We start from the raw sequence: 25,072 nt of genomic DNA, 5'->3' as shown, positions 1-25,072 counted from the left end.
ACTTTATTCCAAACAAACAATGCCAAAGAGACAACTTACATGCATTCAAAACTGCATTTAATACAACATTTAGATTACACTGCTATGGGGAAAGAAGGGACACAGTGGGAAGGAATACAAACGAAGTGCAGCACAAAGTACAAAGTAGTTAACACTAGTACAAGAATTGTAAATTGAAATCAGTGCCAATGTGCAGTTTTATTAGTTTTGTACAAAAGGAAAAGATACTTTAAATTAAATATCATAATATTTGGTAAAACAATATACTGATCAGACCATTTCCATCCAATTTATTAATTTTCTACATAAATAGAGCTTTTATATTACAATTACTTCTCCATATATAAATATTATACATATTGCAAATGTCTAACCAGTAATGGCTTCTTCAGGTAGTTACACCTCAACATTTGTAACCATCTTGAAAGCTGCAGTACTATTTGAAGTAAAAAAAATGTGAACTCTTGCATTTCTGCAATGCACATGGGTAGGATCATGAATGTAGAATAAACAACAATGAGGATCAGCATTTGAAGAAAAGTTAATTCACAAAGCAAGTTACTTCTCTTCCAAAACTCTCAAACATCAATAAAATTGTGAAAAACTTAAATTGACTCAAGTTGCCGTCGCACTTTTTGTTCAGCACGTCTATCTAGGGTCCTTTGTCTAAACATAACAATGATGGCAAAAATTACCCCCACCAAAACCACAATTCCTTCGAACTTCCAGAACTTCAGCTCTTCCATTTCAACTGAACGACAGCTGCAAAGAGGTGGAAGTGAAAAAAAACACTAATTAAAAGTAAAGTTTAATATATATTTTATTAGGCAATTTCCTGGGTTCAACATCGAGATCTACTAGGTTAATGAAACATACAGCATTGAGTTTTATACATAATTCAAATACAAATTGTAGAGGATATATGATAGGTTTCAGTGCAGCACATTTTTGTATTTCACAGTACAGTAAAACAATTTAAAATAAACTTAGCAGTGATAAACAAGCCTAAGTATGCGGTAGCTATACCTCTACAGTATAACCATCTTAAACATAGCGTCCCACAAAATCCCTGGTTAACCACAAAAAACAGTCGTTTGCCCCTCTGCAGAATCTGCTAAGTACAGATCCCAAAAGCAGCCAATAAGCCAAAGCCAAAGGATTAGCCCGTTCAGACATCTGAGGAATGTTGCACAAGGCTGGGAATAACCTTACTACAACACCTTTACTTATGTAGTGTCTTTAATGTAATAAAACATGCTAAGGCACTTCACAGGAATGCAGACTAAAATTAACACCAAGCTGAAGGAGGAGCTACTAAAGATGCATGACTAAAATCATGGTCAACAAGACAGATTTTAAGTAGTAAATTAAAAGGAGAGTAGTGGAAAGGTGTAGAGGATTAGGGAAGGAATTCCAGAGCTTGGGCAGCCGAAGGTACAACTGTGAATGGTTGGGGGAAAGAAGTGGATGATGTGCCAGAGGTGGAGGAGCACTGCTCTTGGAAAGTTGAATGAATTTACAGAGATAAGGAGAGTGTCAAGGCCCTCAAGAGATGTGAAGACAAGTAAAATCAGGCCGTTGGTGGACCAGGAGCCTGTGTAAGTTTGCAAGCATAAAGATGACAGTTAGGACACAAGCAACAAAACTTTGGATGAGCTCATGTTTACAGAGTGGAAGATAGAAGGCTGACCGGGAGAGTATTGAATAGTCAAGTTTGGAAGTAACAAAAGCATGGATGAGAGCTTCAGCAGCATTTGGGTAGAGGCAGGGATGGAGAGGGGTGGCATTATGAAAGAGAAATAGTCAAGCGTTTGAGATGAAGATACGAGGTCAGATGCTCAGCTCAGGGTCAAATAGGGCATCGAGGTTGAAGACAGCCTGGTTCAGCCAGAGACAGTGACCAGAGGGAGATGTGGAATCTGTGGCTAGGGGATGGAGTTTGTGGCATGGGCTGAACAAAATGGCTTCACTCTTCCTAGTCTTAAACCAGAGGAAGCTTCAGCTCGTCCAGAATTGGATGCCAAACAAGTAAAGTTGTGTTTGACAGAGGCAGTGATAAACTAGAGTTCGATGTCACAAAGCACACTGAACAACATGCAAACATGTTCAGCATGGATGAATTCCAAATCTTGACATAAGAATGACACCACCTGGGTCAGTCAGTGGCACTGCAAGGGATCATGAAATTTCAACATCAAGTTGACAAGTTCTATTCTGCACTGTTGGAGGTATTCTTCTTGTACAGTCATAGGGGAGGCAGTGGCATAGTTCTATTCCCACTGCACTAATATTCCAGAAACCCAGGGTAATGCTCTGGGGACCGAGGTTCGAATCCCACCATGGCAGATGGTGGGCAGATAATGGAATTTGAATTCAATAAATATCTGGAATTAAATGTTTAATGGTTTCATGGTCATCATTGTCGATTGTTGTAAAAACCCACCTGGTTCACTAAGTCCTTTAGGGAAGGAAATCTGTCGTCTTTAGCTGGTCAGGCCTACATGTGACTACAGGCCCACAACAATGTGGTTGACTCTTAAATGCCCTCTGAAATGGCCTAGCAAGCCACTCAGTTGTATCAAATCTCTAAAACAAGTCAGTAGAGAATGAAATCAGACAGACTAACCAACATTGACCCAGGCACTGGAAACGGCAATGACAAACTCAGCCCTTTTGACCCTGCAAACATCTGGGGGCTTGTGCCAAAATTGGGAGAGCTGTCTCACAGACTATTTAAGCAACAGCCTGACATAGTCATCCTCATGCAATCATACATTACAAATAATGTCCCAGACACCACCATTACATGCTGTGTCCTGTCCCACTGGAAGAGGTGGTGGCACAGTGGTGTACAATCAGGAGGGAGTTGCCCTGGGAGTCCTCAACATTGACTCTGGACCCCATGAAGTCTCATGGCATCAGGTCAAACACGGGCAAGGAAACCTCCTGCTGTTAACCACGTACCATCACCCATCAGCTGATGAATCAGTATTCCTCCATGCTGAACACCACTTAGAGGAAGCACTGAGGGTGCCAAGGGCACAGAATGTTCTCTGGGTGGGGGACTTCAATATCCATCAACAAGAATGGCTTGGCAGCACCACACAGACCGAGCTGACTGAGTCCTAAAGGACAGAGCTGCTAGACTGAGTCTGTGGCAGATGGTGAGGCAACCAACAAGAGGGAAAAACATACTTGACCTCATCCTCACCAACCTGCCTGCCACAGATGTATCTGTCCATGACAGTATTGATAGGAGTGACCATTGCACAAAGACGAAGTCCCATCTTCACATTGAGGATACCGTCCATCGTGTTGTGTGGCACTATCACTGTGCCAAATGGCATAAATTTCAAACAGATCTAGCAATTCAAGACTGGGCAACCATGAGGCACTGTGGGCCATCAGCGGTAGCAGAATTGTACTCACCCACAATCTATAACCTCATGGCTTGGCATATCCCCCATTCTACCATTACCACCAAGCCAGAGGATCAACCCTTGTTAAATGAAGAGTGGAGGAGGGCATGCCAGGAGCATCACCAGGCATACCCAAAAATGAGGTATCAACCTGGTGAAGCTACAACACAGGAATACGTGCGTGTCAAACCTCATAAGCAACAAGTGATAGATAGAGCTAAGTGATCCCACAACTAATGAATCAGATCTAAGATCTGCAGTCCTGCTACATCCAGTCATAAATGGTGGTGGACAATTCAACAACTCGCTGGAGGAGGAGGCTCCACAAATAACCCCATCTTCAATGATGGGGAGCCCAGCACGTCAGTGCAAAAGATAAGGCTGAGGCATTTGCAACAATCTTCAGCCAGAAATGCTGAGTGGATAATCCATCTCGGCCTCCTCCAGGGATGCCCAGAATCACAGATGTCAGTCTTCAGCCAATTCAATTCACTCCACATGATATCAAGAAACAGCTGAAGGCACTGGATACTGCAAAGGCTACGGGGCCTGACAACATTCCAGAAAAAGTACTGATGACTTGTGCTCCAGAACTTGCCGCGCCCCTAGCCAAGCTGTTCCAGTACAGATGCAACACTAGCATCTACTCGACTGTGTGGAAAATTGCCCTGGTGTGTCCTGTACACAAAAAGCAAGACACATCCAACCCAGTCAATTACCACCCCATCAGTCTACTCTCCATCATCAGTAAAGTAATGGAAGGGGTCATTAACAGTGCTATCAAGTGGCACTTACTTAGCAACACCTACACACTGACGCTCAGTTCAGGTTCCACCAGGGTCACTCAGTTCCTGACTTCATTACAATCTTGGTTCAAATATGGACAAAAGAGCTGAACTCCAGAGGTGAGGTGAGAGTCACTGCCCTCAACATCAAGGTAGCATTTGATCAAGTGTGGAATCGGGGGAAAACTCTCTGTTGGTTGGAGTCATGCCTAGCACAAAGGAAGATGGTTGTGGTTGTTGGAGGTTAGCCATCTCAGCTTCAGGACATCAGTAGAGATTATCCTCAGGATAGTGTCCTAGGCCTAACCATCTTCAACTGCTTCATCAATGACCTTCCTTCCATCATAAGATCAGAAGTGGGGATGTTCGCTGATGATTGCACAATGTTCAGTACCATTTGCAACTCCTCAGATACTGAGGCAGTCCATGTCAATATGCAGCAAGACCTGGACAATATCCAGGCTTGGGCTGACAAGTGGCAAGTAACATTCGTGCCACACAAGTGCCAGGCAATGACCATCCCTAACAAAAGAGAATCTAACCATTGCCCCTTGACATTCAATGGCATTACCATCATTGAATTCTCCACTATCAACATCCTGGGGATTACCATTGACCAGAATCTGAACTGGACTAGCCATATAAATACTGTGGCTACAAGAGCAGATTAGAGGGTAGGAATCCTGTGGTGAGTAACTCATCTCCTAACTCCCCAAAGACTGCCTACCATTTACAAGGCACAAGTCAGGAGTGTGGTGGAATGCGCTCCACTTGCCTGGATGAGTGCAGCTCCAACAACACTCAGATAGCTTGACACAATCCTGGACAAAGCAGCCCGCTTGATTGGCACCCCATCCACAAACATTCATTCACTCCACCACCAACACACACTGGCAGGAACGTATACCATCTGCAAGATGCATTGCAGGATCTCACCAACTCTCTTAGACAGCACCTTCCAAACCCACAACTGCTACCATCTAGAAAAACAAGAGTGGCAGACACATGGGAACACCACCAACTGGAAGTTCCCATCCAAGCCACTCACCATTGTGACTTGGAAATATATTGCCGTTCCATCACTGTCGCTGGGTCAAAATCCTGGAACTCCCTCCCTAACAGCACCGTGGGTGTACCTACACCATATGGACTGCAGCGGTTCAAGAAGGCAGCTCACCACCACCATCACCTTCTCAAGGTCAATTAGGAATGCGCAATAAATGCTGGCCTAGCCAGCGATGTCTACATCCCATGAATGAATAAATAGAAAACGCAACAGAAAACATCTTGGAGATATTTCATAAACATGCAATAGTTTTCCAAAGAATTGCATTTGCAGGTTATTCCTCCAAGAGCTAATCCATAAATATATTTAACCTATACCAATACAGAATTCAATGTGAGATAATTTCAATGATATCAACTGTATCAAATCATATGGATTCACTGCATCATGGGATAGTTACAGCACAGGAGTCTATTTTGGCCCATCGTGTCTGCTGGGTCTTTGCAAGAGCAACATTCAGCTGCATTTGGGCGCCCCTCCTAATATCTGCCTCTTTAGCTCCGCATCCACTGATTTGTTATTGCGTCTCTGTGAAGCACCATGGGTGGTTTAGCTATATCAAATTGAAAGTACTTTAAAAACGCAAGTTGCTGGTGTTGTCAGCTCAACTTAAGATCTTCTAATTTTCTTTATATACAAGATTGTCAATATACTGCTTGTTTTCAATTAATTTTTCTTAGCCGACAGGGTCACAATAAAACTAGGCCATAATACCACAGCTCCAAGTTTATCAGGGCTTCACAACATTATACATTCGTAATGATTCACGATAAAATGGTAGCTGAAACATTTACAGTAAACTCAAGCACACAAATGCAACTGAACACCAAATGCAGCTCCCCTGCAAAGTTTTGCTCACATTTTTTCCTCTTGGAATTCACTTCAACTATGACAAATGTTCCAGTTAATTATTTATCAGATCGTTGACCAAATTTACTAATTAAGCACTAATTTAACAGCCATTTAATTTTGTATTCTAATCACAGAGCAAAAAATCATTTTTTTGATGGATTTAAGAAAACATGCTACAATTTTCTTCCCTCACTTTCTTTCACTCAACTCTTTACACCCACACATTTGCCCACAGGCAAGAAAGCAAAATAGGTAGATCACAGAAATTAGCACAGTTATCACATCAGTGAAGCAATAATAAACTTCAACCTAAAAATCAGTTTAATTTAAATAACTAATATAGTATTTAATATTGCCAGAAACCCATCAGTTTTCTCACCAATAAATGAAGGCATTTAAAATTGTGAAGGGGCTGAAGAGAGTAGACTTGGAGAAGATGTTTCCACTTGAGAGTCCAAAACTAAGGGTCATAAATGCGAGATAGTTGCAGATAAATCCACTCAAGAACTCGGAAGAAACTTCTTTAACCAGAGAATAATGGAAATGTGAAATTTGTTACCACAAGTATAGAAGTATAGTTGAGGCGAATAGTAAAGATATATTTAAGGGAAAGCTAGATAAGTAGATAATGGAGAAGGGAATAGATATATAAGCAGGTAGGGTGAGATGAAGAGCGGTGGGAGGAGGCTCAAGTGGAGCATAAATGGTCCTAATGGTCAATATAAAAGCAGAAAATGCTGATAAAACTCAGCAGGTCTGACAGCATCTGTGGAGAGAGAAATAGAGTTAACGTTTTGAGGCCGTATGACTTCTTCAGAGCTGAAGAGAAGTATAAATATGATGAAATTTATACTGTTTCAGTGGGGTGGAGCAGGTGAAGTTGGATAGAAGGTCAGCAATGGGTGGGGGTTAAGGAAAGATTGACAAAGAAGTCATGGACACAAGACAAAGGGACTATTAATGGTAGTGTTAAGGGCTAAAGAAGGTGCTGATAGTGGCATAAAGTTAAGAAAGCAGAATGTGTTAGTAGCAGAACAAGGGTCGGCACTCTGTGAAAGAACATAGAACAAGGAACAGATGGTCTTTTTGGGGGTGGGGTGGGGCAGGGTGAGGGGGCGGTGATTGGGGAAAAAGGATAGAAAAGGGATAAAACAATGAATAAATGAACGAAAATAAAAATAAGATGATAAAAAATATTTCTTTAAAAAAGGGGTGAGGATAGAGGAGAGAGTTCATGGTCTGAAGTTGTTGCACTCAATGTTAAGTCCGGAAGGCCTAATCAGAAAATGAGGTGCTGTTCCTCCAGTGTGTTGGGCTTCACTGGAACATTGCAGCGGGCCAATGACGGACACGTGGGCATAAGAGCAGGATGGTGTGTTGAAATGGCAAGTGACAGGAAGGTCTCGGTCATGCTTGCGGGCAGGCCCAAGGTGTTCCACAAAGCAGTCACCCAGTCTGCATTTGGTCTCCTAAATGTAGATGAGATGACATTGGGAGCAGCAAATGCAGCAGACCAAATTGAAGGAGGTGCTGAAATTGAAGTGAAGCGCTGCTTCACCTGAAAGGAGTGTTTGGGCCCTTGGACAGTGGGGAGGGAGGAGGTAAGGGGCAGGTGTTGCACCTTCTGCGATTGCATGGGAAGGTACCTTGGGAAGGGGATGAGGTGTTGGGGGTGATGGAGGAGTGGACCAGGGTATCCCGGAGGGAACAGTCCCTACGAAATGCTGACGGGTGAAGGTGGGTGGTGAGGGGAAGATGTGTTTGGTGGTGGCATCATTCTGGAGTTGGCGGAAATGGTGGAGAACGATCCTTTGAATGCGGAGGCTGGTGGAGTGAAAAGTGAAGACAAGGGGGACTCTATCATGGTTCTGAGAAGGAGGGGAAGGTGTGAGGGGAGGGGAGGGGCGCGAGAGATGGGTCGGACACGGTTGAGGGCCTTGCCTACCACAGTGGGTGGGAAACTTCGGTTAAAGAAGAAGGAAGACAGCAGAAGTCCCGTTTTGGAAAGTGGCATCATTGGAACAGATGCAACGGATGTGAAGGAACTGAGAGAATGGGATGAAATCCTTACAGGAAGCAGGGTGTGAGGAGTTGTAGTCGAGGTAGCTGTGGGAGTCGGTGGGCTTGTAATGAATGTTCCATGTTGTTCTTTCACAGAGTGCCGACCCTTATTCTGCTATTAACACATTCTGCTTTCTTACCTTTATGCCACTATCAGCACCTTCTTTAGCCCTTACCACGACCATTAACACTCCCTTTGTCTTGAATCCATGACATCTTTGTATTGTGTCCATGACATCTTTGTCAATCTCTCCTTAGCCTCCACCTATCGCTGACCTTCAATCCAGCTTCACCTGCTCCACCCCCCACAAACAGTATAAATTTAATCATATTTCTATTTCTCTTTTGCTCTGAACAAGAGTCATACGGACGCGAAACATTAACTCTGTTTCTCTCTCCACAGATGCTGTCAGATATGCTGAGTTTTACCAGCATTTTCTGTTTTTATTTCAGATTCCAGCATCTGCAGTACTTTGCTTTTAGTCATAATGGTCAAATAGTCGAAGGTTGAAAGGCCTGTTTTTGTGCTGTATGTTCTATGTAATTACATGTAATTTCTGTAACTTTAAAGGGTAGACACTTTCAGAGATACATGGGCTGGAGGGAGGTGAAGGGTAATCTGTGAATACACTAAGGGTTTTCTTTAAGAAATGTCTTGGGAAACAAAGTGAGATTTAATAAAGTCAAAGGCAAACATTTATTGAAAAAGCTAAGACTATGCATTTGTAAATTTGCAATCTTGGTATTCTGTTCAAATCCAAACTGAGCTTCCATCCCTACATCTTCTCAAAGGGCATCAAATCCACTCCATTACAAAGACCCACCTCCAACGCTATCTCTGCCCATCTGATGCTGGAATCTCTAAACCTGATTATCCTTATGTTCGTCTGGCCAGTCTCCCCAACCTCCACCTCATATAAACTTTAACTCATCCAAAATTCAGCTGTTCATACCCTATCCCACACCAAGTCCTGGTCACCCATTGCTCCTATCCTTGCTAATCTACTTTGGCCAAATTTAAAATGGTCATCCTCATATTTAAATTCATCCACGTCCTTACCTGTTCCTTTCTCTGTCACATCATCCAGCCCTACTATCAGCACAGAATACTCTGACTTGTGCAAGCCGCCTCCCTCCTTCCCTCCACTAGTAGCATGCTTTTTGCCACTTAGGGTGGAATTTTACAGCAGCGGGTTTTCACATTCCCACTGAAGTCAATGGAGTTAAGGATGGCTCACTGCATTTTAAAGGCACAGTCCCCACCATGACAGGACTGTAAAATTCAGGTCCTAGACTCCAGAGTGGTATTTCCTCTCTATCATTCCACCTCTTTTGTTCCTTTCAGGTCTCCCTTAAAATGCCTCTCTAAGATTTTAGTTACCCCCCCCCTCCTAATATCTCCCTCTCTAGCTCAGCGTCTACTTTTTTTGTTATTGCGCTTCTGTGGAGCACCATGGGAGGTTTAGCTACATCAAATTGCAAGTACTACATCAAATTGCTATTGTTGTAAGCTCCAAGTAAAGATCTTTCGATTTTCTTTACAAATAAGATTGTCAATTTACTGGTTGTTTTCAATTAATTTTTCTTAGTCGACAGGGTCACAAGAAAACTTGGCCATAATACTGCAGCTCCAAGTTTGTCAGGGCTTCACAAAATTATACATCCACAATGATTCACCATAAATGGTGCATGAAACACTTACAGTAAACTCATGTGCCCAAATGCATCTGAACACCCATCCAAAAAGGACCATCTATAGCAGTTAGAAATAGAATCAAAGGTGGAAACTGTATGATCTCTGACTCTCCACCATTGCAAAATTTATGGCAAAGATGGACAATAAAAAGAGGGAACTACTAAAGAGAATGAGAGTGTTCTTGTATGGGTACAAGTAGAATGTTATAGACTTTACTAAAACATTCAAACTTGTCAACAAGCAATATAGGAATTCAGACTTTGCTCGAAACAAGATAAAAAATATCACGTATGGATGCTAAATGTGAATGTAAATAGGATTAATGGGGTGATTGGTTTCGCCATTCCAACCTTATGTTCTAATGCAGACAGGGAAAGAAATGACAGCCAATTGGTGGACAGCGAGAGCTACTATAGTCCCAGTTAAAGGTAACAGACAACCCAATGGGGAAATCACTAACTTGCAAGTGAAGTGTAACAAACAGAAATACACAAAACTTCACTTGTTTTTGTTTCTGAACTAATCTAACGCAAGTATCGGATATTATTTTTTCCCTGAAGATAATTTGGGATTTACTGATTAGGTAGGCCTTTTCAATGTCAATAATTTCTTACTTAAAACAAACAAGGAGTTCTATTGAATTGAATTCTGGGTTTGCCTTACCTCCTATACTTATGGTCTGATGTACACTTTACTTCTTCCACAAACCCAGTAAATGTACATTCCACATGCACCGTCTGCAAAAAGTTAGATAATAAATCATAGAATAACAGCAAAAATATACATCAGGAGTTTTTTTTAAAGATATAAAATGCATGGGTAGTTAACCATGTCAACACTAGCTATATGACGGATTCTTCATTAACTTAGAATTTGGTTCTTCAATAATATGGCTGATTTGCTTCAGATGTGCAAACTGTGTCGTTGCTTCAGTGATTGTGGTATTATAATTATATATATTCTGTCTTTAATTTCATTATTAGTTTCACCAGGATTCATCAAGGTGGTAGAATTAATTGGGTCGCAAATATTTCCACACACATTCAGCAGCAATATGCTCAATTCTAATGGGGCAATTTCTCAAAGATAAGCTTTTTTCTCCTCCTACTCCTCTTGCATTTTCTTCCCATAACCAAAAAGAGAAATAGAAAAGCGTATGTGTCAATTTACTCAGCTAGCCTCAGGGCCTCATCCAAGATGACAAAGTGAGGATGTTGGGGGGGGGAGAGAGAATGGTGGGTGGCAGGGGGCGTGGCCCTCATAATAAAGAATAGGATGGAATAAAACAAGTAATGAGAAAGGACTTTAGCTCGGAAATCAAGATATAGAATCAGTTTTAGTAGAGCTAAGAGACAACAGGGCCAGGGAACACTGGTGAAAATGGTTATAGGGTCCTAATGGTGGTTGCAGTGCTGGACAGGGTATCAATCAGGAAATTAAAGGCACATGTAATAAGGGTAATTGAGTAATCGTGCAGGACTTTAACCTTCATATAGACTGGACAAACCAAATTTGCAGTAAGAATGTGGAGGACAAGTTCATGGAATGTATTCTAGATAGATCAGTATGTCAAGGGAGCAGGCTATTTCGGATCTAATGTGTAATGAGACAGGTTAATTAATAGCTTTGTATAACTGGAGCCTCTCGAATGAGTGAATACAATATGATAGAATTTTGTTTTGAGCTTGAGAGTGATCTGGTTAAGTCAGAAACTCAGATCTCAAATTTGAACAAAGTAAACTTTATTGATATGAAGGATGAGTTGGTTAAGGTGGATGAGGAGAGAGTTTAGCTTTGCCATATCATCTTATGTGACTGTGGCAAAGATAAACTCTCTCTCCTCATCTTTGTCAACAATTCTGCAACCTTTAACACAGATGATGATATTATCCTTCTCTGACACCTCTCTACCATCATCCAGCTGGTTGGCACTGCATTTTGCCTGGTATCATTCTTATCTGTCTAATCGTAGCTAGAGAATCATCTGCAATGGCCTCTCTTCGAGCACTGTAAACTCCGGTGTCCCCTTTTTGTCCCTTTGTCCCTCCTATTTCTCATCTACATGATGGCCCTTGATGACATCATCTAAAAACTCAGCATTTTCATATGTATGCTGATGTCACTCAGCTCTCCCTCACCACTACCTTGCGACTCCTCCACTGTTTCAAAATTATCAGACTGCTTGTCTGACATCCAATACAGAACAAGCAGAAATTTCCTCCAATTAAATAAGGGGAAAACAAAGTCATTATCTTAGTTCTCCACTGCAAACTCCATCCTCTAGCCACCGACTCCATGGGCAGAATTTTCACATCGGCATGCGGGGCCCCTGCACACTGATGCATAAAATGACGTGCGGTGACGTCGGACATGCATCCCGATGTCACCGTGCGCCAAAGTGATATTTCAGTGGACGGGCGCATGCGTGGTGATCTCCGATGTGTGCCCGCCATTAATTAACAGGCCAATTAAGGCCTTTGAGCCAGTAATAGAGCCGATTTTTCGGGGCCCGTGCGATCTTCAGGTCGTCGCACGTCCACAACGGGCAGGCGGATAGGAGACATTTTTATAAACCTCATCTACGGGCAGGATAAGAGGGGTGAGTGGGGTCGCACGTGTTATTTGTCAGACATTTAATGCTTAAACTTACTGCTACTTGCCTGTGTGAGCAGGAATGCTTCAAAACTTTTCACAGCTGCTTGGACAGGAGTAACAGGCTTCAGGTCAGGACTCTGGAGTAAACATCATTTTTGGGGCCTTGTTGGTTTCAGGAAGCCTTCCCTTATTCTGGGAATGAGAGTTGTGCTCTCCATTGGAGGCACCTCTAAGGAGGAGGAAGGGAGGGCCAGAAGGGGGGAGGAGACCAGGAGTCCATATTCAGCCTCCAGGGGAGCCACCTTTGGGAGGGCAGGCACAGGCACAAGGGGCGCAGGGCCAACAGGAAGTGCAAGGTGGAAGAGGCTGCAGAAGACGCCACTATCCTGCTGCCAGGGTATACAGGTGGCGAAGCAGCTACCGCAATATGTCTGAGGTGCAGTGCCGAAGGAGGATCCATCTCTCAAGGGAGACAGTCACCTCCATTTGTCAGATGATAGGCCCTGAGATCTGCGCCAACTGTGTGGGTGGGCACCCCCTGCCAGTGGTGTTAAAGGTTTCAGCTGCCCTCAACTTCTATGTCTCCGGCTCTTTCCATGCGGAGTCTCCCAGTCAGCTGTCCACACTTGTATCAAGCAGGTGACAAACGCTCTGTTCAGGTTTGCATTGACTTTCATTCACTACCGCTGGGACGCCAGCCAGACACAGCAAGCCAGAGGCTTCGCAGTGATTGCTGGCTTCCCCAGTGTCCAGGGTGCAATCGACTGCACACATGTGGCCATCAAGGTGCCAGCAGGTGCCTTTGTCAACATGAAGGGATCCCACTCCTTGAATGTGCAGATAGTGTGTGACCATAGGATGCAGATTCTGCAAGTCTGTGCAAGGTACCCAGGCAGCTCCCATGATGCTTACATCCTCAGGCACTCACAGGTGCCGAGGCTCTTCAGTGCTCCAGCCCGGCTGGATGGATGGTTGCTGGGGGGACAAGGGCTATTCCCTCAAAAGGTGGCTCATGACGCCTCTCCATCATCCAAGAACAGAGGCCAAGCAGCGGTACAAGAGGAGCCACGCCTCCACAAGGCCTGTGGTAGAGAGAACCATCGGTCTTCTCAAGATGCGCTTCCAATGCCTGGACCGTTCAGGGGGTGCACTCCAATACCCCCCAGATCGTGTGTCACCGATGGTGGTTGCATGCTGCACTCTCCACAATCTGGCGTTGGAAAGAGGGGACGCAGTGGAAGAAGATGATGTAGACACAGATGCTCCGGCTGCACATGATAAGTCCAGTAGTGAGTCCGAGGATGAGCACGCACATGAGAATGCTGAGGGGGCAGATGTTGACCCGGGCATCCTCTAGGGAAACAGGGACACTCAGGAGGCTTTAATCCAGTGAACCTTCAGCTAGCCCACTACAGATGGACCTCCAACATACACTAGGGCTGCAGGCTCCATATTCGATACCTGAGAGCATCATCTGCCTGGTTAGGAACATTAACAATGTGCCTTGTCAATAAAGCTCAATGGCAAACAAGTCACTCACAACATCATGGTTTCTCATCCACCTGCAGAAGTAAGGAATCACACCCTGAGCCCTGTTCACATATAAACATTTAAATGAATTAACAAAATAAAGCAGAAAAGAAACTGACTGCAAAGGTGTTCAGCATCACACCAACTTGTCATCAACAGCGGAGCAACATAAAACCACCAGTGAGAAGCCCGTGGTGTCCCTAAGGTGCCTTAAGCTTATGCTTCCGGGTGCTACATCTAGGTGCTGCTCCCTCGCTGGCACTGGCATTTGAGACAGCCTGCTCACTGTGCTGTCCTGTTGGCCTCGATGAACTTGGTGGGCGTCCTCTGGCCCATGGAGCCTTTGATGGGCCCGCCTTGGAGGGAGCTGCCAGTTCCATGGCTGGCATATCCCCAGTTGCCACAGCCTCATCGGATCCCACAGTCACTGACAGAGGGGCAGAGGAGCTGCTACCCTCATCCGGAGTGCCCTGAGAGGAGCCCGCAGAGACGACAGGCAGCTCCTGTGCCGACGTGAGGTCGCTTCGGACCTCCCTGCTCACCACTGATGGATGGGCACCCAGCTGGGATACTTGGTGCCCAATCCATCTCCCACACTGCCACCGACCAGCTGAGGTCAATGCCTCTGTGAGGGCTTGCAGGTCCAAGCGCAACCCCAGGAGGCCCTGATTGTTCTCCTGGAGGAGCCTCTGCACGGGAGTGGCCACTCTCTCCACGGAGGAAGCATGGTGCTCGGCATGAGGTTCATTGTATCAGTGATGCTCCGCGTGGACTCCTCCAGCACGGAAACCATGCCATGCATTGCCTCATGTATCTCCACTAGATCCTCCCGCACACCCTGTTGGACTTCCAGCTTCTGCTGCCTCAGGGACGACTCCAGAGGCGCATCATCAGCCACCAACTGAGCATGTGACTGGTCCCCTGCAGTCTTCCGACTGCCAGCGCCATGGGCACTCTCTGTCTCTGCCTGCACCCCAAGTGAGTGTGAAGTGCCCTCACTGCTGTGCCCGGGACACTAGCCAACGATCTAATTCTCACCAAGGTGCTAGTATCTGCGCTGGTGCCTGCCTGGCAGAGATGGTGTGACCCTGGTGATTCTAATTGTTCTGGGCCCTCAGGCGTTAGAGGTGGACCCTCTGCCTCCTCCTCTCGGCTCTGCTCTGGTGATGCTGAAAGGGAGAACAAGGACATTTGATTAGGTCAAGTGGAGACAATGTCAATGTGCATGCTGGCCCCTAGATCAGTATGTGCTCATCTTTCTATAATCAATGGTCAACCCATGTTGGAAGCTTAAATCACTGAACATTCAACAGTGGGATGGCTGCTGGGACACACTTGGTGACCTACGTGCACGGCAATCTTACCTCCCCCAGGTACCCCAGCCTCACCGCCACCAGTGGACCTGGGTGCAAGGTGTCTCTCCAGCTCCATCGCCTCCTGCTCGTATCTGGTGATTATGGCCAACTTGGCCTGGCCTCCGCTAGTCCGCATCCACTTGGCGGCTTTGTGTGCAGTCTTCTCCTGAAAAGGACAGAGGAGCATTGATTAATCCATCCTGTACCTGGATTCCCATCGTATCCCTGCCATCCTCACCTGAGTGGGACATTGCAGGGCTCCAGTGAATCGTGACCCCGCAGCTGCTGCACCCTCAGACTGAGAAGCCAGGGCTGACCCCCCTTGCCCACATGCTGCCTCCATCACATTTGCCATGACACGGTTTAACCTTGCAAAGCAAGGATGCACAAGCACGTGGAACACCAAGGGCAGCAGATGGGTGGGTCCCCTGCCACTTGGAAGCTCCCCTCCCAGCACGTCAGCAGCCTGGCTTTGACATGTTTTGCAGTTCCAGTCCTGCGCCTTGGTTTCAGTCTACCACTTGCTGCTGGTGCAGAATCCATTTCAGCACAACCCTCTCGGGGTGAACTAGGCATGGGCAATATCTGCTGGCCCACCCAGCGAGGGACACATGCCGTGAATGATTCAATGCTGTAACTGCACTCAGAGTTGGGAGGGGGCTGGGGGAAAGCCTACCTGCTGTGTTATTACTAATGCCAACATGGTACTTACCCTTCCCGAGCACAAGATGTCATTGAAACACTTGTGGCACTGGACCCAGGTACGTCGCACCACATCGTGGGAGCTAACTATGTCCGCCACCTCCTCCCAGGCACGTTTGGTCATGTGGGGAGGGCCTCCTCCTCCTGTCCTCTCCCGCCATGCTGCCACCTCCTCCAGGAGGGCAGCAAGGCACTCGTCGGAAAAGCGAGGGGCACAGTGCCCCGCTGACCTACCCTCCTGCCTGGCCTGCTCACCAGCAGTACTCTGGGGAGCCCTTCTGTTTGCCATGATTCACAGCCTTTGCAAGGCTCCAGGAGTGCTATTTAAACAGGCTGCGGGGTCACCATTGGATCTGGCGGTCATTGCAATCCTGCCGCCGCCCGCCCTCTCCCGCTGACCTCGGGAGCCGCGTTTCACGCTGGGGAAACCTTAATTGGGCCCCCACATAAAATGGTGGCACGGAGCCGATCGCGGATGGCAATCAGCTTTGTGCCCGCCCGCACCTGCTCCCGAATGGCCCGCCCGACGGGGAGAAAATTCTCCCCCATCTTTCTCCCTGGCAACACTCCGGAGCTGAACGAAGCTGTTCGCAACCTTGGTGTCATATTTCATACCAAGGTGAGCTTTCAACCAGATATATGTGCCAGCACTAAGACCAACTATTTCCACTTCTGTAGTACTGCCTAATACTGCCCCTGCCTCAGTTCAACTGCTGCTGGAACCTTCGTCTGTGCCTCCATTACCACTAGACTTGACTATTTCAATGCACTCCTGACCAGCCTCTAACATTGTATCCTCTGCAAACTTGAGGTTATGCCAAACTCTGCTGTTTGTGTCCTAATTTGCAACAAGTCCCATTCACCAACCACCCTTCTCCTCACTGACCTATAGTGGTTGCTGGTTATGAAATGCCTCGATTTTAAAATTGATATTCGAGTTTTCAAATCCCTCCAGGCGTTCACCTTGCCTTATTTCAGTAATTTCTCCCGTCCCACAACTATATAAGTTATTTGCATTCCTCTAACTCTGGCCTTTGAGCATTCCTGATTTTAATTGTTCCACTATTGGCAGTTGTGCCTTCAGCTGATAAGGCACTAAGCTCTGGAATTCCTTCAGTAAGCCTCTCTGCTTCTACCTTTCTCTCGCACTTTGACCAATTTTTTTGTCATCTACCCCAATATCTCCTTATGTGGCTCAATGTCAGATTTTGCTTTATAACACACTTGTGAACCACCCTGGGATGGTTTACTGCAATAAAAATACTATATTAATACAAGTAGTAGTTGTTGACAACTGATGATCAATGCCAAACAGTTAAAGAGTTAAATCATAATTCGCAATGAATATACATTCCCCATGAAGAATAAAATCCTCATCGGAGAATGAAGATCCAATTGTGGCCAACAAGAATTTAAAGATAGTATTAGATTAAATGAAGAAGCTTATACTGTTGCCAAAAAGAGTACTACATATAAGGATTGGGAGGATTTAGAATTTAAAGGATGACAAAAAAATTGAAAATAGAATGAGAATAAACTAGCAAGAAACATATAAACAGATTGCAAAAACTTATATCGGAATACAAATAGGAATAGATTAATGAAAGTAAAGTTAGGGGTAGAAGCAGAACAGATCATTGTGGTGAACTAGAGACCAGCTAGCCTGATATCAGTAGTAGGGAAAATATTAGAATCCATAATTAGGATGATGATAACAGGGCACTTAGAAAATCATAATAGGATTGGGAAGAGTCAACAGGACTTACTGGAGCATTTTATGGTTGTACCCAGCAGGATACATAAGGCGAAGCCTGTAGACATAGCATATTTGGATCTTCAACAAATTACAATCCAATATATTGTTATTCTGCACAATTTACTAACTAGTTATGAAGTGACATTGAGAGCAGGTTGGTTAGTTCCTGGTATATGTTGTCCATATAGCAAAGACACAAGGGTAATAAATAAATGTCTTAGTTATTTTTATTAATGTTATCTTAATTAATATAATTACTAATGTTTGTAAATTACATGCACACAATACCTTTTCATAATCACTGCATGGAGTGCATTCTCTTATAATGCTGAATTCTTCTTTTTCCCAGCAAGGTCTTGATTGCAAAATACTTGCTGTTTAATTCATAAAGATAATAAAAATCAAGTTCTGGAATGTTATTATGATTTTTTTTTCCTATAAACTAATGTTTAAATATTTTGTAACAATTGACATTTTAAAATAAGTTACCTTCAAAAGTTACATTTATTTTCCCTGAATTAATTCATCTCAATTTTTTCATAGTTGCAGTTAACTAGCAAAACTCTAAAAAGCAAATATATCGTCTTTTGGGCCTATCCAGTGGTACAGGATATTCAGTGAACAAGCACAGCCAATGTATCTGTGATCCCCACAAGACAGGTAATAAACTTATGGGAGTGGGTGGAGAATAGCAGGGGAAGGCACAAAGCGAAGATCAAGTACTTTCCCAGAATAAGCAAGAAGAAAAAGATGACAAATGAACTTGGACCACACTTCCACACAGAATGACAACCAGCTTCAGAGAGCTGTTAGCAAAGATCAGGTAAGTCTTTCCCTCAATGGGTCCTTGAACTACATTATACATAACATACAAGTCATGTCTTGACTTTCAAGAGAAATATCAATGTATTTGCAGCCTATCAAGTCAAGTGTCACATTAGCACTAAGCAATTTATATAGTGCAAGAAAAACAACAAAGATAATTCACAAATTCCTCTTCATGCCCAGTCATCTTTTAGCTCAACATCACACTACCCTTTCCTTTCACAATGTTTCTAATCTTCATACTGTAATTAAAAAAAGAACTGCTTACTGATTCCTATTAGGAAATAAGAAACAGCTCTTTAAAGACATGTAGACTATTGAGCTAATCGGACGAATGAGTGATTTCCAGTTGAAAAGGCTCCAGATGGCTTTGTTTCCTGATACATCTCAAAATTAAGGCAGGCTTGACTATTCTAGGACCCATACAAGTAAGCTTTATGTAAGATATTATGGTTTTTGAAGTGCTACATTAACAATCTCAAATGTGCTGCAGTCTGGAAATAAATTGTTTACCCATTCATTGAGCTCTGTAAAACTCTGTGTACATGTGTGACCCTCAATTTAATAGGGGAAAATCTACATTATTACACTGCAATTTCTTGTAACCAAGGCCAGAACAGGACTGAGTTATATATATTCTTTTCAAAAATTACCAGCTAATAATCTAATTCATCTGTACACATTAGTATTTTAATAGTAAATCAAGGCCATAGTTACTCAAGTTCAATTTATTTTAGGTGTAATTTTTCATCATGCTTTTGCACATCAAAAGCATAAACGATCCTGAATTAACTTACCAGACATAAAACCTGATCTCAACAGAGTGGCACATGCAAGAAAGCAAATCTTAATGGGCAGGACTTTCGTGTCTTCGGGCGGGCTCGATAGGCGGGCCTGGGAGCGGTCGGGAAACAGTCCACTGCTGGCGATCGGCCCCCAACCGCGATTTCACGCTGGCTGGCTAATTAACAGCCAGCCAGCGTGAAACACATGCTGAAAGGCTCAGTGCTGCCGGGGTGGGGGCAGGAGGAGGGTGAGCGCTGAAGTCTGTGCAGGGGACCGTACAACGAAAGCTCCCTGGAGGCAGGGAGCTGCTTCAGGGAGCTGAAGAGTTTTAAAATCAAAAATAAAGAGTTGAAAATTCTGAAAAAAATTGTCCCCACATAGGACTCACTCACATGAACATATAATAAAAATTATGTAAAAACATTTTTTTTTAATTGTCAAAAACCTCATCTTGCCCGTGGATGAGGTTTCCTCAAAACTACAAAGGCTGCCTGGCTGATTCGCCTGCCCACCAACTGCAAGGTTGGATGGGCAGCGAAAAATCTCCCTTAATACTTTAATGGCCTCTTAATTGTCAGCTGGCGCGCTGCCGGCTCTTGCGTGCGCTTGCCAACCAAAATATCGCGCGAGTGCGCAATGACATCAGGACGCTCGCCCAACGTCATCGCGCACTATTTTACGCCCGATCGGGTTGGGCCCATGGGACGTAAAATTCTGCCCAATATGTTTTAAATGAATTTCAGGACTTGGGCATTGCAGGTAAGGCCAGCATTTATTGCCCAGCCCTAAGTGCCTGTAATGAGGTGGTGGGCCGTCGCGCAAGTCCCTGTGGTGAAGGTGCTCCCATAATGCAGTTAGGTGGGGAGTTCCAGGATTTTGACCCAATTTTGATGAAGGAACGCTGAGAAATATTCAAGTTGGGATAGTGTGCTATTTGGTGGGGAACTTTAGGTTATGTTGTTCCTTCTTTTTTTGTTATTTGTCTTTAAAAGTAGTGGATTCTTGACTCCCCAAGCGTTTCCATCATTTAAAAGGCTCAAGTCAGCAGTGTAATGGAATACTCCCCACTTGCCTGGATGAGTGCAGCTCCAATGACATTCAAAAATCTTGACACCTTCCAGGATAAAGCAACCGGCTTGATTGTCACCCACCCTTCACCTTAAACCCTCACTCTCTCTGCCATTGCTGCAGTCTGTGCCATCTACAACATGCACTGCAGCAACTTGTCAAGGCTTCTTTGAAAGCACCTCCCAAACCTGCAAATTCTACTGCCTAGAACATGGGCAACAGGCATATGGGAACACCACCATTTGCAAGCTCCCCTCCAAGTCACGCAACATCCTAAGTGGTTCTGTGTTACATTTTGTTACATAATGCCTCTGTGCAGCACCTTGGGATTTTTTATTACATTAAAGGCACTATATTGCTGTTTCTGGATTAAAATCTTCAAATACGTCATCTAACAGCACTGTGATAACATCTTCCTCACACAGACTTCAACCTTTCGAGGAGGCGTCTCACCATCACTCAAGAGCAACCAAGGGCAATAATTGCTGGCCTTGCCAACACGACATCACATGAATGAATAAATAATAAAAAATGTCGGGGAACTCACGTTCAATTTTCTGTGGCCAAATACTTGTATCACTGCACATTGGTTTTAACAGCAGTTAGGATTCGGTACTTAAAGGCTCTTTTTTTCTCTAATATCAAAAATGAAAAGCAAAGCTTTGATACAATTTGTAAATTTGATCATGACAGTACTTACTTGTATTTCTTTCTGACTGCAATGGAATAGCTTCACATACCCTAGAAGAATCCAGACAATAAATTCAACAAAATACAGCCATTATATAACCATACGCGAACTGATATGTTGCACATTTCAGTTTTAAATTTATCTGAAATCAAAAGAAGTCATTAAGATGGATTCCTTCTTGAATGCAGTATGTAAAATTGAAAATATTGTATGCATCATTAAGCTAATTAAAATGGTACTTTCATCATACTGTGCTTTGAGCAGAAAAAGTGTTCTGGTAACACAATGTGACAAATAATTCATCAAGTACAACACTTTCAAGAACAATTTAATCTGGTAATGGTCCAGAAGTGAAACTCCTGACCATTTTCCCCCTTACTAGCCCAGAAGATGGGGGCCAGTTGTAGCACACAACTCTGTCTTAATTGAGATGAGCTACATTATTAAAGAGCAGGAAAGGAATCTGGGGCATTCTGTTCTGTATTGATTACAGCTATCCTAGATGATACCTTTATTTAATAAACCATCGGTTTAGCAATTTATACACCTGTACCTGTCATTGGTTGGGAATCATGAGCTGCAATAACAGCTTGCAATTCTATGTTTTCTTTAACAGAGTGAAATCCCAAGGCACTTTGCACATTTTCTGTGGAATCAAAAGGCTGCAAGCCTTTACACATGTCATACTTCAAACTCTTAGAAGGGTGCTTCACTTTCCATTGCCATGCCCACACTCAGCCAAGTGGACTAAAGCTGCAGCTACGATTTCCCAAAGTCCCAAACTGATTTGCCTGGAGGTGTTCTACCAGGACCAAATCAATAGATTTACTAACGTGTCTGTTCCTAAAACAGCACTACAACAATGGGGCAAATGCAGCACTTTAAATAAAATATAAACATCAAACAAAGCAACAAAGGGCTCTTTGGGGTTCAGTGAGGCTCAAATGACACATCAAAATTGCTTTAAATAGGTTATTTTCCAATTGTGCAGCAATTTTAGCAGGTTAAATTTGTTGGCAAGGCCAGTCAAACTCAAAACTCGACTCTGCACATAAGCTTATTTTACCTGAAAGATGTGAACATATTCCATATTGTACACAGATAAACCAGAAGATACACCAACTCTGCCAACTGCAACATTTTTTTTCCTTCTCCACTCTCAGCACCTTACTTGCTGCAATAAAACAATAGGAATGTTAGGAAGTGCATTTACCCACTTAGAAAAAAATCATGGCTCACATTTGATAGTGATCTAATTATAAAAATACACTTCAAAAGATTCCAGAAATAATGCCTGGGAGCACGAACGCACTCTGTAACCTAATAGAGGTGTTCAAATGTCAACTGAAAGAACACTCAACTTTGTCACCTGAACCATAAAATTAGATTAGTCTGAGTATCTCATTCCAGTTATTTTAGGAAGTAAACTTTTAAAAAACGTACTACAAAACATTCCTCTTACTTTACTTTAAAAAAAAAGGAGTCTTCCCGAGTGTCAGTGGAGTGCAGGATAGTAGGAGGGTCCTTTATTCATCTATATCAATACAACTTTATTGAAGAATAACTTATACCACATTGCAGACACAGTATATATTGTAATAATGGTTACCTGGGAGTAACCATATAGCAGTCCACTTAATGAAGTTAGTTAATGTAATAAACTCAGCCTGTTTCAGACTGGATTTGACATAGAAATTAGATTACTATTTGGAAGTCACTCCCATGAATCAGTTCTATATTTAAAAAATAAAAACAGGTGCAATTGCATTTTGGTTCTGTGTTTCACCTGGATTTAGAGAGAATAATGTACCAAATAGGGGAGGGAAAAAAAATCATCTTTATATAGCATATTTCAATACCTCAGAACCTCCCAAACACTTCACAATCAATGTATTACATCTGAAATACTGTCACTTATTATGAGCCAAGTGCAGCAACCAGTGTACACTTTGGTCCTACAAACAGTAATGAGATAAATGATTAATCTGTTTGGTAGTGTTGGATAAATGTTGGCTGAGACACCAGGCAAATGCCTCTGCTTTTCTTAAATATTGCCATGGGATATTTAACATCCACCTAAGACAGACTGACTGGGCTGCGTTTAATGTCATATGAAATATAGGACCCCTAGCAATGCAGCAGTGGCTAAGTACTGCCCTGAACTTGCAGCCGACATAAAGTGCTCAAGCACTGCATGTGGTCACATTTCAAGAAGCGGTTGTCGCCAAACAACTTTGACTTAATTAGTCAACAAACTCAATAGTAACGGAGGATTATACTCACAAAACAAATAACTCAACGCAAACAAAATCCTATCTATATGAACAAAGAGTTGAGTTTCAGGACCATGATATTGTGACAAATAGGAAGGCTTTTTTTATTTAGGCAGCTCCAAGTTGCAAATTATTTGTGACAATTGTGACAAATGGATGTAAAGCTATCTGCGTACAAAGAGCAAGGTGTAATCTACAGCTCCAAATTGAGCTGTAGATTACACCTTGCTCTTTGTATGCAGGTAGCTTTACATCCATTTGTCACAATTGTCACAAATAATTTGCAACTTGGAGCTGCCTAAATAAAAAAAGCCTTCCTATTTGTCACAATATCATGGTCCTGAAACTCAACTCTTTGTTCATATAGATAGGATTTTAACACAGCAGAAATATGCATATTTATATAAATATAGGCAGCTTGTTTTCAAATTCTAGTTTGTGCTAAACCCCCTGCAGATTCCCAAGCCTTCAATGCACGCTTTAGCCCGGCCCCACTGTGTTAACTAGGAAAAAGCAGTATCTGCTATTCAAAGTAAAACACTCTCAGTATACAATAACATAAATAACATGGTAAGCCAGATCCTTGTGGAACATTGAACCACCTCGGAGACTCCAGTTTGGGAACTCATGACCTGTATGTTTGTGCGAGTGAGTGAGGGAAATGGAAAAACAAGATTCCATTCACAGGGACAGCCCAGTTCCCTCGAGTTGAGAATACTCCGAAAGGCCCACATGGCCCCAAACTTCCCACCCAAACAATTTTCCCCAACTCCAGTAGTTTCATAATAAACTAAAACACTCAGATAAAATCAAACGTGCAATCTGGCATCATATCAGTGCGATGTTTCTCCTGAATGGCAGTGAACAGGAGAGAGTACACACGGGGGAGGGCGGGGGGCAGAGAGTAGCTGGGGTGTTACAGGATCAGGGTGCAGTGCCTGGATGGGTAGGGGGTATCGGTCTGGGGGGTGGGGTTAGGGTTTTACTCACTGCCCCGGGATGGGGGTGGGGGAAGATTGGGTTTACTCACTGCCCTGGGATGGGACATGGCTGGATTTACTTACTGCCCCGGGGATGGGGGGGGGGGGGGCGGCATTGGGTTTATCATTACCCTGGGATGATAGGGATTGAGTTTACTCACTGCTGCTACCGCCACCCCTCCTCCTCCGCTCTCCTGACCACGCCCCCAGAGCTTGTGACCTCGAACCGCCCGCGACACAATCAGACGGGAGCGGAAACAGCCAATCAGAGAAAGCCGATTGGGGCTGTATTTGCATAAGGGGTGGTACTTATCTATGAATGACGGAATCGTTAACCAATCCGATTCGAGAGTTTCCTATGATGTTTACTGGTTGCCTTCCTCTCCCTCTGACGCTATTGAAGTGGGATGGCGGTTGCTAAACTGGTTACTCAGCAGTTGCTAGGTGACGACTGACTAGTAGGCCCTCCTTCCCCCCCCCCCCGGGTCCCGGTGCAGTGTCATCCTGGAGAATTCTGTTGGGAAAATATGTTCCACGGGATAATAAAGGAATGGGGAATGTAATTGTAAAAGTAGAAGACTGTGGATGCTGCAAATCTGAAATATAAAATGCTGGAAATATTTAGCAAGTCT

At 43.7% G+C, this 25,072-nt stretch overlaps 1 protein-coding gene across 2 annotated transcripts; it reads right to left on the bottom strand.

The window, feature by feature from the left end:
* Positions 1 to 40: 40 nt before the first annotated feature.
* Positions 41 to 24,636, bottom strand: LOC144695897 (protein JTB-like). 2 transcript variants are annotated; one of them, XM_078566979.1, is made up of 7 exons: positions 23,662 to 23,736; positions 23,471 to 23,487; positions 22,254 to 22,361; positions 21,197 to 21,237; positions 18,106 to 18,191; positions 10,543 to 10,616; positions 41 to 762 (listed from the first exon to the last, which is right to left on the bottom strand). In XM_078566979.1, the coding sequence occupies exons 3-7, from the start codon at positions 22,325 to 22,327 to the stop codon at positions 606 to 608; spliced, it is 432 nt and encodes a 143-aa protein (XP_078423105.1). In that variant the 5' UTR covers positions 22,328 to 22,361; positions 23,471 to 23,487; positions 23,662 to 23,736; the 3' UTR covers positions 41 to 605. The 2 variants fall into 2 exon arrangements, with proteins under 2 accessions (XP_078423105.1, XP_078423115.1); XM_078566989.1 differs by lacking the exons at positions 23,471 to 23,487; positions 23,662 to 23,736 and adding an exon at positions 24,602 to 24,636.
* Positions 24,637 to 25,072: the final 436 nt, after the last annotated feature.

Source organism: Cetorhinus maximus, chromosome 2, assembly GCF_964194155.1.
Source record: "Cetorhinus maximus chromosome 2, sCetMax3.hap1.1, whole genome shotgun sequence".
Taxonomy (NCBI): domain Eukaryota; kingdom Metazoa; phylum Chordata; class Chondrichthyes; order Lamniformes; family Cetorhinidae; genus Cetorhinus; species Cetorhinus maximus.
This window is presented reverse-complemented; position numbering and strand designations above follow the sequence as displayed.

Bases quoted from the DNA above. Each gene is read 5' to 3' on its own strand.
- LOC144695897 (XM_078566989.1), bottom strand. From the start codon at position 22,327: ATGTTGCAGTTGGCAGAGTTGGTGTATCTTCTGGTTTATCTGTGTACA. The intron at 10,617-18,105 runs GTATTGTGTGCA...AACTTTTTGCAG, and splicing joins CATGCAGTGATTATGAAAAG to ACGGTGCATGTGGAATGTAC. The intron at 763-10,542 runs GTAAGGCAAACC...ACCTCTTTGCAG, and splicing joins TCAGACCATAAGTATAGGAG to CTGTCGTTCAGTTGAAATGG.